Source organism: Micrasema longulum, unplaced genomic scaffold, assembly GCF_059751315.1.
Source record: "Micrasema longulum isolate JH-2025_06_02 unplaced genomic scaffold, ASM5975131v1 h1tg000462l, whole genome shotgun sequence".
NCBI lineage: Eukaryota > Metazoa > Arthropoda > Insecta > Trichoptera > Brachycentridae > Micrasema > Micrasema longulum.
The window spans coordinates 615,587-628,044 of NW_028277660.1; the positions used below are offsets into that span (position 1 = coordinate 615,587).

At 38.5% G+C, this 12,458-nt stretch overlaps 1 protein-coding gene across 1 annotated transcript; it reads right to left on the bottom strand.

Annotated features, from left to right (window-relative positions):
* Window positions 1-967: 967 nt before the first annotated feature.
* On the bottom strand, window positions 968-11,910 carry LOC148281444 (uncharacterized). Its single transcript, XM_088226699.1, has 6 exons — window positions 11,717-11,910; window positions 8,188-8,336; window positions 6,189-7,252; window positions 3,677-4,311; window positions 3,257-3,382; window positions 968-1,681 (listed from the first exon to the last, which is right to left on the bottom strand). Exons 1-6 carry the CDS (start codon window positions 11,848-11,850, stop codon window positions 1,549-1,551), a joined length of 2,241 nt encoding a protein of 746 aa, XP_088082825.1. The 5' UTR covers window positions 11,851-11,910; the 3' UTR covers window positions 968-1,548.
* Between the last annotated feature and the right edge of the window lie 548 nt (window positions 11,911-12,458).

A 12,458-nucleotide genomic window follows, 5' to 3' on the forward strand; every position in this document is an offset into this window, starting at 1 on the left:
CCCACCCAAGTGAGAGGGAACATTATTCAGTATAAAAAAAAGATAATATATAATAAATAAATTAATTGTTCAAATGACAAGCGATTTAATTTTAGATGATGTTGGAGTAACAGCTAGTGTAGATAAATTCATGACAGAAACGGGTTTGTATGGAACTCCATTATGGAGTTCCATGTCATTAATCGAACCGCGAATCTGGTGGCTAACTTTTGGCCGTTCCCAAATAATTTGCCCAAGTGCAATTCGACTTTTCCGCGTACCACCGTCATCCGCTGCTCGCGAGAGCAACTGGTCTCTTTTCGGAGCTACACGTACGAAGCAGCGAAATCGCATCACAAGTGACAAAACAAATAAACTCATAATGATTCGTTCGAATTTATGGTATATGGAAACACTTAGTGTTCTCTCGGGCGATTGCGTGGTAAAACTATGTACGATAGATCCACAAATGTCGAGATCTGTACATCATGTAAGGCTGAGATAGGCATCATTGGCGACCTCCGTGGTGTAGTGGTCAAGACGCTTGACTCACGCACGAAAGGTTCCGGGTTCGATTCCCGGTGAAAACACAAAAATTTAAAAATGTGATTTTTCTCAAGCCTGGTTGTTCTGTAATGTAATTCACCACTGTAATTGGGCCTCCTAGCCTGTTGTGATGCAAAAAAAAAAATTTAAATGAAATGAAAAAAAAAAATGAAAATCATCGACAAAATCAAGAAAGGAGCTCCGCGCTGGTTTGGACATGTAGAGCGAATGGACAGCGAAAGAATGGCTGAGAATATTTACATTGCGAATGTTGATGGATGCAGAAATAGACAAAGACCAAGAAAGGCGAGGCATGACCAAATCCAACAAATACTTGAAGATGGACATGTCAAAAGTCGGAATAATCGGCGAAGACGTATGAATGTAGAGAAAGCAATATAATATGTGGATTTCCATCCTCTCTGCCTACCTTAACGGCGAAACGCCGTGATAGTTTGTTGTTGTTGTCTAGTAGGTGAATTGGTTCAGCCGGATGAATCTCACCCGCATGACAAAGGTCTCAGCTCTTTTACTTCACAAAAGCCGACAGATGGAAGAGTTGAGGAAATGCGGATGTTCAAACGTGGACAGAATGGTAAACGTTACACAGTAAATGCCTAGACTTCCGTATTCCCTTCTCGAAAATGTTTATGTTTGGGTAGTTTATATAGCGCCATTTTTGTGAAAATCACCTCAAGGGCGCTGTACAATAAATAAATATCCCAGCACGTCTTGCAGCTACAGAGCGCATGGACGGTTGGGATTCTAGTTCCTCATCTCCAATTATGATATATAGGAGCTTGATTACAGCACGTCTTGCAGCTACAGAGCGCATGGACAGTAAGAAATCGAAAAAGGTTGAGATAAATTTAGATCAATCTTGGCAAGTGTCTTAATCATGTTTCTACTAGCCAGTCTAGCAGAAACATTTTACAGAGCTACAAAATGACAACTCCTATAACTTTCTGATCGAGGAAGTATACATCGGCTACGTTACTACGTGGATTACATACTGCGGATAGTCTACAGTGTCTCGTTGTACTGAATCTCCGGCGTTCCCAGGCCGGCGTTGGTCAGCACGTCCAGTTCCTCTCGGCTGCCGATGGCTTCGAACACGTGACGGAGACTGACCGATTGCCCCGCCCCAGATTCCACCCTGAAAACAATTGCATTTATTAAGTATTAGTAAAAAATATACCAACATTAGAATCAACAAATATGTTGAGTTTGTCCAAATTTTTGTAGACAAGCACCCGATCCAACTCCCTGGGGAGCTGTTTATATTAACATATTACAACAGAGATGAACATTTAAGAGAAGGTAATATGGAAGTCTAGTCATCTACAGGGCTTAGGACCTGTCAATGGCTGGTTTACGTTTAAGTGGCCACTTTACACACTGTGTAACATTCACCATTCTGCCCATATTTGAACATCTATATTTCTTCGATTCTTTCATCTGTTTATGTATGTGAAGTTAAAGAGCTGAAACCTTTATTTATGCGGGTGAGATTCGTCTAATTGAATTATTTCACCTACATGAAGAAGTATAGAAATACGGGCATACGAATTGTATATGAGGTTTAAAGACGTTCGTGAATGCTTAGATGATGATAGACATACTGGGCATCCGGCAACGTCAAGTACCGAAGAAAACATCGAATCGGCAAAGCAAATTGTTAACATTTCACAACAGAGATGAAGAACATCTAAGAGAAGGTAATATAGAAGTCTAGGCATCTACAGGGCTTATGACCTGTCAATGGCTGGTTTAAGTGGCCACTTTACACACTGTGTAACATTCACCATTCCGCCTATATTTGAACATCTATATTCCTTCAATTCTTTCATTTGTTGATGTTTGTGAAGTTAAAGAGCTGAAACCTTTATTTATGCGGGTGAGATTCATCTAATTGAATTATTTCACCTACATACTAGGCAACGCCTGAAAATATTATTTTTTCAATTTCTATACTTCTTCATGGACCAGGTGGATTTATCAACAATATTTTGAGTTACAATACATTCGGTATTTTTATTTATTTTAATTTATTACCTCCATGGAAAACGCAAATGTAAACAATTATTCTTTTCTCACTTAAAATTCTTTTTTTTTTTTTTGTCACATTTAATGTTTATATCTTTTTAATTTATGAAAACTAAATTGGTCTTTTTATGTAAAAAAAATTGTTGTTTTTAATACTTATTTTGTATGACTGTATGTTTTCTGAATAAAATAAATAAAAAAATATGTATCAACATGTGTATACGAGTAAAGTAAAAATACCGAAAGTACACTCCGAGCCATCCACGCACACACATGAACGCACATATAAAACATACACAAACATATACATTACATGCGGCACATATACATAGCATATACATACACACATACACATATACACACATACACATATACAATGCAATTGCGATTGGATTTAAAAAACCTTTCTCTGGTATAGTGAGTTATGCTTATAGCGAGCAAATTCAGTCAGTCCCGACTGAATTTTAATTCAATCAAGTCACAGCGAAAGGATTGTAAATGTTACATTTTTTGTCAATTTTACTATTACGTAATATGCAAATTATATACGAGACACTACTTCCCTAAGGATAGTACAAAAATAAAGTAAACCACAGCCGCCTGGGGTGCACTTGTTTGGATGGACGACTGACAAAATAAATGACAAAATCTAATCCATACTGAACAGCCAGGAATAAATTCTAACCTCCAAAGCTGGTGGCCCCTGTTATTCTCAGCTGCGTCCACGGCGGCCATTTTCACGGCGAGGGCGCGTCGTAATATGTCTTCCGCGAGAGATCTCAGCGCGGACAGTATCACTTTGTGCGGGAGGCTGCAAAACAAATACGAATCGACTTGAGATTTTAATACGTACAGCTCGATCTAGAAACAAACGCCTTCTCCGGCAGAGTGGTTTCTGGCTGGAATAACTTGCCAAGCATGGCCATCATCATTCCGCCCAAGGGCAACCGATTTAAGCAAAAGGGGAGATTTGATAGAGACATTAAAGATTCTAAATAGTCACTATAATGACTCAACCCGACACGAACACCGGTTTGTGGGCTCATTTGTATTTTTCATACCACTAAGAATGAATTGATTGATAAAATAATTTTTAATAGTTAACCTGTGGCTGTAACCGTTGCCGACATTTTCATTCCTCAGTTCGACGCCCTGCTCTGCGCAGATCCTCTCGATGAAGAAGCACCGCAGTTTCTCGTCATCATTTTCGAACGGCAACAAATTCGCGGCATCCACTGCGCCGACTGAGCCCGCTCCGAAATGGCCACCGGGCTTTCTCTTCTGTGACGCGCCCGACTCGGAACAAATGTCGATTTCGTCGTCGCTGCTGTCCAAAATGTTGCAAGTCTCGACGCTCGTGTGATCTGAATCGCGTTCGATTTTGACAGGATTTGTGACTCGATCAATCGCAGGCAGATTGTCGCTTGTTTCGGCTCGTTCCTTTTTCAAAGTTTCAACGTGAGTGTGCTCGTTTATGTTTGTCAGCGTATCGATTGTCGACACGCTTTTGAACACTTCTTTCATTGCCAAGAGCTTGGTGTAATTGCTGGTGCCGAAACTGCCGGAATGTGGCGCAGTTATAACTTCTTTCAAAGGATTTCTAGAATTTTCCAGCGGGAAATAGCCGTGGTAGTGCGAAAATAGAATAATTTGTTTTGTTGTCCAGATTTTGGTGGGAACCTTTAATCTCGGAACGAAGTATTCTTTCAACACGTTGTGAATGATTTTCGCTCTCGTCCACTGAAATGGAAAAAGTTTATTATTTAATTGATAATTTATTTCATTATTAAATTATTTAAGAATAAAATGAATACGAAAGTACTAAAAACTAAATTTTATTATTATTTATTTAAAAAAAAATTATTTAACACTTTAAATACATATACAATATATATACATATAAGGTTGGGCATATTGCCTTAAGGCAATTACTTCCTACCTACCCAAACCGTTCGTTATTGAGAAAATTACAAGTACATGGACATATTGAATCTTACAATTTTATACAAAATTTAAAACAAAGATTAACAAAATAAAAATATATAAAAAAATAAACACTATACTATGAAGAGAGGAGAGGGGATGGGAAGGAAAGAAAAAGCATAAAGGAACAATTTAAATATTTAGATAGCGACATTTCAATCTTGACTTAAATGTAAATAAAGACGGAGCGTCTCTAACATTAGTGGGTAGATTATTCCACAATCGAGCGGCTACTACTGTGAAAGAGGATGCAAGGAAATTAGAGCGGTGACAGGGTATTAAAAGGGTTCTCTCATTACTAGAACGAAGAGATAGTCCGTGTTGTGATGGAGATTGGATGAGCTCTCTCAGATAAACAGGCGAAGTGGGATTATATAAGATATCGAGAAGAAGTGATAGAATGTGAATGTTTCTTCTATGCCTGATACTGAGCCAGTGTAGTTGCGTGCGATACTCGGTTATGTGGTCAAATTTGCAAAGATCAAAGATATAACGAATACAAATATTCTGCAATCGTTCTAACTTATCAAGTAATTCAGAGTTAGCATCTGGATAACATACATCCGCATAGTCAAGGAGTGGAAGAAGTAAGCTCTGGACTAATGTTTGCTTAATATTAATTGGCAAGAAATACTGTAATCTTTTAAGTGAGTGCAAACTGCTATAAAGTTTACGACTAACTTATAAAATAAATTCTCTTATACAAATTTGTAAAAAAGAAAAAATAAAAGAATTTGAAATGAATAAGTCACTCAGATACCAACATAATATTAAAATTCCTAAATTCCACACAAGTCATCGTCAAAATAGCTTTGTCTTCAAAGGTGTAAAAAATTATAATAATCTTCCTAATGAACTAAAAACTATTAAAAATAATATATCAATAAATAAATTTAAAGAAAATCTAAAGAATTTTTTTGAACACGTGTAAAAACTACATTAAATTTTAATTAGTATGAATGTATTATTGTTTTATGTTTTTTCTTTATATATCCTATGTTTTTATTTTTATTTTCATGTACTCGTATTTAAAATTACATAAACTCTTATAAATAAACAACTAAAACAGTGTAAGTCACTCTCCAAGCACAAGGGCGGCCTCCGTGGTGTAGTGGTCAAGACGCTTGATTCACGCTCGGAAGGTTCCGGGTTCGATTCCCGGTGAGAACACAAAAATTAAAATGTGATTTTTCTCAAGCCTGGGTGCTCTGTGATGTAATTCACCACTGTAATTAGGCCTCCTGGCCTGTTGTGGTGCAAAAAAAAAAATGTAAAAAGAGTTAGTCTCTTCTTTTGGAGAGTTACAGTGATAACATTTACTAGATGTGTAAAAGTAGATATTTTTAGAATTTTACAAAAAATGTATGTATGAAATTTGTTTATTAATAAAATAAACATAAAACTTTTTTAAAAAAAAGACGGTCAAAGATCAAATGCCAAATAAATAACCCCAAATGCCTCAAATTGATTCATTCATACAACCGAGAATATGGTCTTCACTTCCGCAAAATAAGGCCGAAAGTCATCGCAGGTGTGAAAACTGGTACAGGTTTTTATGTTTCCTTTTCAAAAAAGATCTTCATTTCTTCTGAACAAATCGAACGCAAAATATTGGGTAAATCATTAAAGCTTACCTCGTTATTTCTTCGCTTGATTTTCGTCAACGAGTAGTACCGGTCTACGCTGTCGACGGCGTACGGAAACACCTTCAGGAATTCTTCGCAGGCGGCCATCTTGTGCACGAGCGGCAGATACTTCAACATGAGGCAAACGGCCGCCCTGATGCTGTCCAACTTGCGCAGACTGCCTTGGATGAACTCGGCGACACTCGACGCCGTCTCGTCGGCGTTTTCCCGCCCCGAGAGAGAAACGGCGTCACTTTGATTCGTGTACTTGAAGACGCTATTCAGAGTAAACGGTTCTTTATTGAAAAATAAAACTCCATTAGAATCGGCGGTGATTTTTCTATCTAAACTGGTTGTGGATTCTCGTTGCAAATATGCATCTTGCACGTAGCAATGATCATTACGTATGCAGTCCAAAATACTGGTGATCCCTCGTGTGTTTCTGCCATGATTTTCTGTGAATTTCGCTATGGCCTGGGCGCATTTGGCTTCTGTTGATTTTAAGTTGTTGGATTTTAGCAGCGATTTTTGATTGTGCGGCTGCTGTTTCAATTTTTCCGTTGTTTTTAGTAGTGATCGGCTCGCGTGCGTCACTTTTCTGTGTTCGTTTTCTATCTTGGGCACTATTTTTGCGACGCAATTTTGAGAAATTTTATGATTTTGATCGAGGCCAAAGCTGGAACGATTGATTTCCAAAGGTTCGGTTTTTATATCAAAACTGGCGTGGTTTAGCATAAAATCCATAGAAACATCGTCTTCCTTTTCTATTTTAACTGCTATATTTTCTACGGAGTCCTCTCGAGTGTCCATCGGTTCACTTTTGACTTTTGAAACGTCGAATATATCATTTGGCACCTCGGTAGACCATTCGGCGGGAACGAAATTAGACTTCTTTTCAATGTCCAGCCAGGAGTTTTCAACGGGTTCCGGCGAAGGTTCTGTCTTTATGATATCTTGAAAAGATGAAGAGTCGTATTCTTTCGCCGGGTCTTGGGTTTGGGATTCTGAAGATGGGGTTTTGTCAACCATTGTTCCATCTGTGTACAGCCAAACGTCGACGACAGTCTCCGCACCTGAAACATCGTTAGAAGTTTAACCCTTAGAACTTCTTCGGCGGGAGCCACCCACACCTAACCTAATATAACCTAAGATAACCTGCCCGAGCGAATTGTCATGTAAAAAATAAGACCCCGGTATATGTAAGCCAAGTGCTGGACCCCTAATAAAGAAAAGTTGTTTAACTTTCGGGATCAGCCTTTGGCAATACCAGGGGTATTATAGAATAGATCATATTGTTATGTATTTACATGTTTTATTATGTCTATCTTTACATTGCTATATGTTGTATATATAATGTGTTTAGTTCGCTCTCGGCACTTGGCGCGGTTTACAAAACAAATAAACAAACCATCACGCTGTTTCTTCGTAGGGGTAGCCAGATAAGATAAAACGCCAAAGTACTCTATTTTTGCATACATACATTGCTTCCTCTACATTCATACATCTTCTCATGCACCCACGCCGATTATTCCTACTTTTGACATGTTCATCTTCGAGTATTTGATGGACATGATTGTGCCATGTCTTTCTCGGTCTTCCTCGTTTTCTGCATCTATCAACATTCGCATTGTAGATCCTTTTAGCCGTTCTTTCGCTGTCCATTTGCTCTAAATGTCCAACCAACGAACTAACCACCCCTTTTTTGATTCTGTCAATAATGCATATCTCAGCCTTACACAGTTCACGGATCTCGACATTTGTGCACCTATTATACATCGTTTTATCACACATTCGCCTGAGGGATCGCATCTTGACAGCATTTAACCTACTTTCATCATCATTTTTCCAATTCCATACTTCGCTCCCATACATTAGAGTCAGCACTAGAACTCCGTTGCGAACTGCTAGTTTAGCCTCAATTTAATATTTAAGTTAAGATCAACCTCCGCAAGGTTCGAGGATGTGATCGACTAGGTACTCTTTTATTGCGTATTCAATCTGCACTCACCCAAGGTCTGCAGGCCGGTGTAGTACCTGTCCAGGCGCAACTGGTGCACCAGGCTGAGCGGCTTGTTGAGGCTCTCGTTGCGGAAGTGCAAGCGCACCTGGACGGGGAACTCCCCCCAGCCCCGGCGGGACAAGTGGAACGGAGCCGATCTGGAGAAACCAACAAATCACTTCATCGAAAAGGTGTTATTTGTTCCAAAATATGTGAAAAAAAAATCCTCAACTCAACGTCGACAGAAGGAAGAGTTGAAGTAATGTGGGTCTAAACAAATGCGGAAAGGTGAATGTCACACAGTGAGTAAAAGCGGCAAATTAAACCAGCCAACGACAGGTCATCATCGTCATCATCATCATCATCATCATCATCAGCCGTCTCTTGTCCAATGTTGAACATAGGCCTCCCCCTTTAGTCTCCATATTTCCCTATCCTGAGCCAACCGCATCCAACCACTTCCTGCAACTCGTCTTATGTCATCAGACCACCTTGTCTGAGGCCTGCCGACACTTCTTCTACCCGTTCTGGGTCGCCATTCCGGGACCTTTTTGGTCCATCTAGAGTCTGTGATGCTGGCTATATGACCAGCCCAGCTCCATTTCTGGTTGGCAGCCCTATGGTCATAAGTGAATGTAAATGTCTAGACTTCTATACTACCTAGACCTAATATACATTTTCAAAATACTCAATGCTATAAGTGATGTCCCATCTCTGTTGCAATCAATGCTATAAGTGATGTCCCATCTCTGTTGCAATCAATGCTATAAGTGATGTCCCATCTCTGTTGCAATCAATGCTATAAGTGATGTCCCATCTCTGTTGCAATCAATGCTATAAGTGATGTCCCATCTCTGTTGCAATCAATGCTATAAGTGATGTCCCATCTCTGTTGCAATCAATGCTATAAGTGATGTCCCATCTCTGTTGCAATCAATGCTATAAGTGATGTCCCATCTCTGTTGCAATCAATGCTATAAGTGATGTCCCATCTCTGTTGCAATCAATGCTATAAGTGATGTCCCATCTCTGTTGCAATCAATGCTATAAGTGATGTCCCATCTCTGTTGCAATCAATGCTATAAGTGATGTCCCATCTCTGTTGCAATCAATGCTATAAGTGATGTCCCATCTCTGTTGCAATCAATTTCTATTCATGTTCCCAACCGTGTCACCAGAAGTCAAAATCAGCTATTTATTAAATCTTCTAAGAGCAACTTTTGGTTTTATGCCCCAATGTCCAGAATGTGTAGATTAGTCAATTCATCACACGGCTTGGAATTTTTTGGGATAGATCTTCCGGCTTTTTGTAGATCTCTTCGCGACTAAACAGTGTGGGATGAAGTTGGATTGGCATGGTTTAGCTCAAAGTTTTTGATCTTTCGTTTTTTTTAATAGATTGTATACTATTATAGTAAGTCTACGATGTATGCAAGAAAAGCGATTTGCTTATGAATGTTGATAAATCGAAAGTGATGGTTTTTGAAAGGGATGAAAATATAACTAAATGGGAGATCAGCGTGAACGGAGATATTCTGAATCAGGTAGAAGAACTTGTGTACCTGGAAAGTATGTTTACTAAAGACGGAAAGGCCGAGAAAGATATTGAAAGGAGGGTGAGTGCCGGGAACAGGGTGAACGGTGCACTAAAATCTACTTTGGCAAACAAATGTTTATCGCAGGAGGCTAAACTAGCAGTTCACAACGGAGTTCTAGATCCAACTCTGATGTATGGGAGCGAAGTATGGAATTGAAAAAATGATGATGAAAGTAGGTTGAATGCTGTCGAAATGCGTTCCCTCAGGCGAATGTGTGGTAAAACGATGTATGATAGGTGCACGAATGTCAAGATCCGTGAAGTGTGTAAGGCTGAGACATGCATTATTGATAGCATCAAGGGGTGCTGCGTCGGTTTGGACATGTAGAGCAAATGGACGGCGATAGAACGGCTAAAAGGATCTACGATGCGAATGTTGATGGATGCAGAAAACGAGGAAGACCGAGAAAGACATGGCACGATCGAGTCCATCGAATACTTGAAGATGGACATGTGAAAAGTAGGAATAATCGGCGTGCGTGCATGAGAAGATGTATGAATGTAGAGGAAGCGAGGTCTGTATGCCAAGATAGTGCTATGGTGTTCTATCCTCTCTGCCTCCCCCTACGGAGAAACGGCGTGATGGTTTGTTTGTTTGTCCAGAATGTTTAGATTAGTCAATTCATCACACGACTTAGAATTCTTCGGGATAGATCTTCCGGCTTTTCGTGGATCTCTTCGCGACTAAACAGTGTGGGATGAAGTTGGATTGGCTTGGTTTAGCTCGAAGTCTTATGTCTTTCGTTTTTATGAATATATTGTATTGCCCTTGTTTGTCTTGCTACATAGATCAATGTTCTTTTTGTTCAGTTTCTCGTATTCATGTTTCTTCATGCAACTGTTGTAATATTGAATGTATTTGTAAATCGTTGGACAGAGTAGATTCAATTAAATATTTGGGAATTTATATTAATGGGAATTTAAGATGGACTTATCAAATCAATCATATTAAAAAAGCAATTTTACTTTTTTAAAACTACAAGAAATATAATTAGCCTAAAAGAACTAATATATTACTAAATATATTACGCAATAACTCAATCAGTTTTGGAATATGGGATAATTGGATGGGGGTGTGCAAATGACACACTGATCAAGCGAATAATAATTGCACGAAAAGCTTTAATAAAAATTATCTAAAGAGTCCCAATCAGAACTAGCTCCCTCGGTATATTCGTAAATCTTAATGTCAAATCTATAAAACAACTTTATGTAAAACCTTTGTTACTATACGCACGTAAACATTATTCTCTACCTTCCGTTACAAATACAAGAGTTACTAGATACTCCACCCTGATGCTGCAAAAATATAACAAAATAAATACAACCTTCGGTCAAAGAGGATTGGCCTACCACTCGGTTAAAGTGTACAATCTACTTCCATTGTCCATAAGGACAATTAGTAAGTTCTCACAATATAAAATTTCTATTGAGAAATAGATAGTGGAGGTGGGTTGCGCACGGATCGATTAGTGGATCAAGCCAAATAGGTAAAATGTGTGTACTGTATATGAAATTTGGTCTACATGTTAAATAGTTTTTTTATGATTATTTTAGTTTTTTTATTATTATGTTAATGATAATTAGGTTAATTAAATTATTTTCGTATATTTTATTGTTATTGAGTAATCTTAGGCATGTTTCAGATTTTCTAAAATGTTTCCCTCGGCACGAGGCACCCCAGTGAGGGAACATTATTCTGTATAAAAAAAAAATACAAACAATGTAAAAGTATAAATAAATTGGCTTAGGCAGTATCTATAATAAATAAATTCTCTTCTCAAAAATATTTTGCCTCTCTGATACTGAACTGCCAATATGTAAAGAAAAAATATGTCAGCAAGCGAACTGCCCCATGAGTGCGTGAATTCCGACATGCATTCGTACGGCTCCTGGGCGTGGGAGACGGCGCGCGGCGCCTCTAAGGGTGCGCACACTCACCGCAAGTGCATGACGTTGTGGGGGGCGTAGGACTGATCCAGGCCCACGGTCACCGAGGAGAGGAAGTGGGACACGTCCGGGCGGTCGCGGGGGCCGCGGACGTACAGCAGCCAGCGGTGGGTGGAGCGATCCATGTCCGAGTGCGGAGGGGTGTACTTGGAGGTGTTGCCTTGAGGGAAAATTCAATTGAAAACACAATCACAATTAATTTTTTTTTACATAGGATTCATGGAATCTTAACGTAGAAGAACAGATATGTCTTATGCAGTCCATTTAGTAAATACATTTCGAGATATCGAGATTTTTTTTTTTTTTTTTCTCTGCTGCATTGGCATGTTTTTATACTTTTAAACTACTTTTAATTACTTTTATTATATATGTTAATAAAATCAATATATTGCTGCTCTTACTATAATGTGTCATTAATTTTGAAGATGTTTTTTAAATTGACGTAAATTTATTGTCTTATATTTCACTTAAAGATTCTTCTCATCGTTTCTTTGAATCCCTTAAAATAAATATGTGTATATTTATGTTTTTCCTTTTTTTTTAAAAAATGTTATTACGTTGTTGGGTGAGCTATGAGTGTAGCTATGAGTGTATGAGCTATGAGTGTAAAAACACCCTTTTAAATAAATATTTCAAATTCAAATGATTAATTCACAAAGTAACTTAACAAATAACAAAGGATTTAAGACGTTAAATTGGAAGTTTATATCAAACCAAGAACCCTTGAGCAATA

Excerpts from the sequence above, each read along its gene's own strand:
- LOC148281444 (XM_088226699.1), bottom strand. The coding sequence starts at position 11,850 with ATGGATCGCTCCACCCACCGCTGGCTGCTGTACGTCCGCGGCCCCCGC. Across the intron at positions 8,337-11,716 it reads CACAACGTCATGCACTTGCG|ATCGGCTCCGTTCCACTTGT; the intron begins GTGAGTGTGCGC and ends TGGTTTCTCCAG. Across the intron at positions 4,312-6,188 it reads TCAAGCGAAGAAATAACGAG|TGGACGAGAGCGAAAATCAT; the intron begins GTAAGCTTTAAT and ends TTTCCATTTCAG.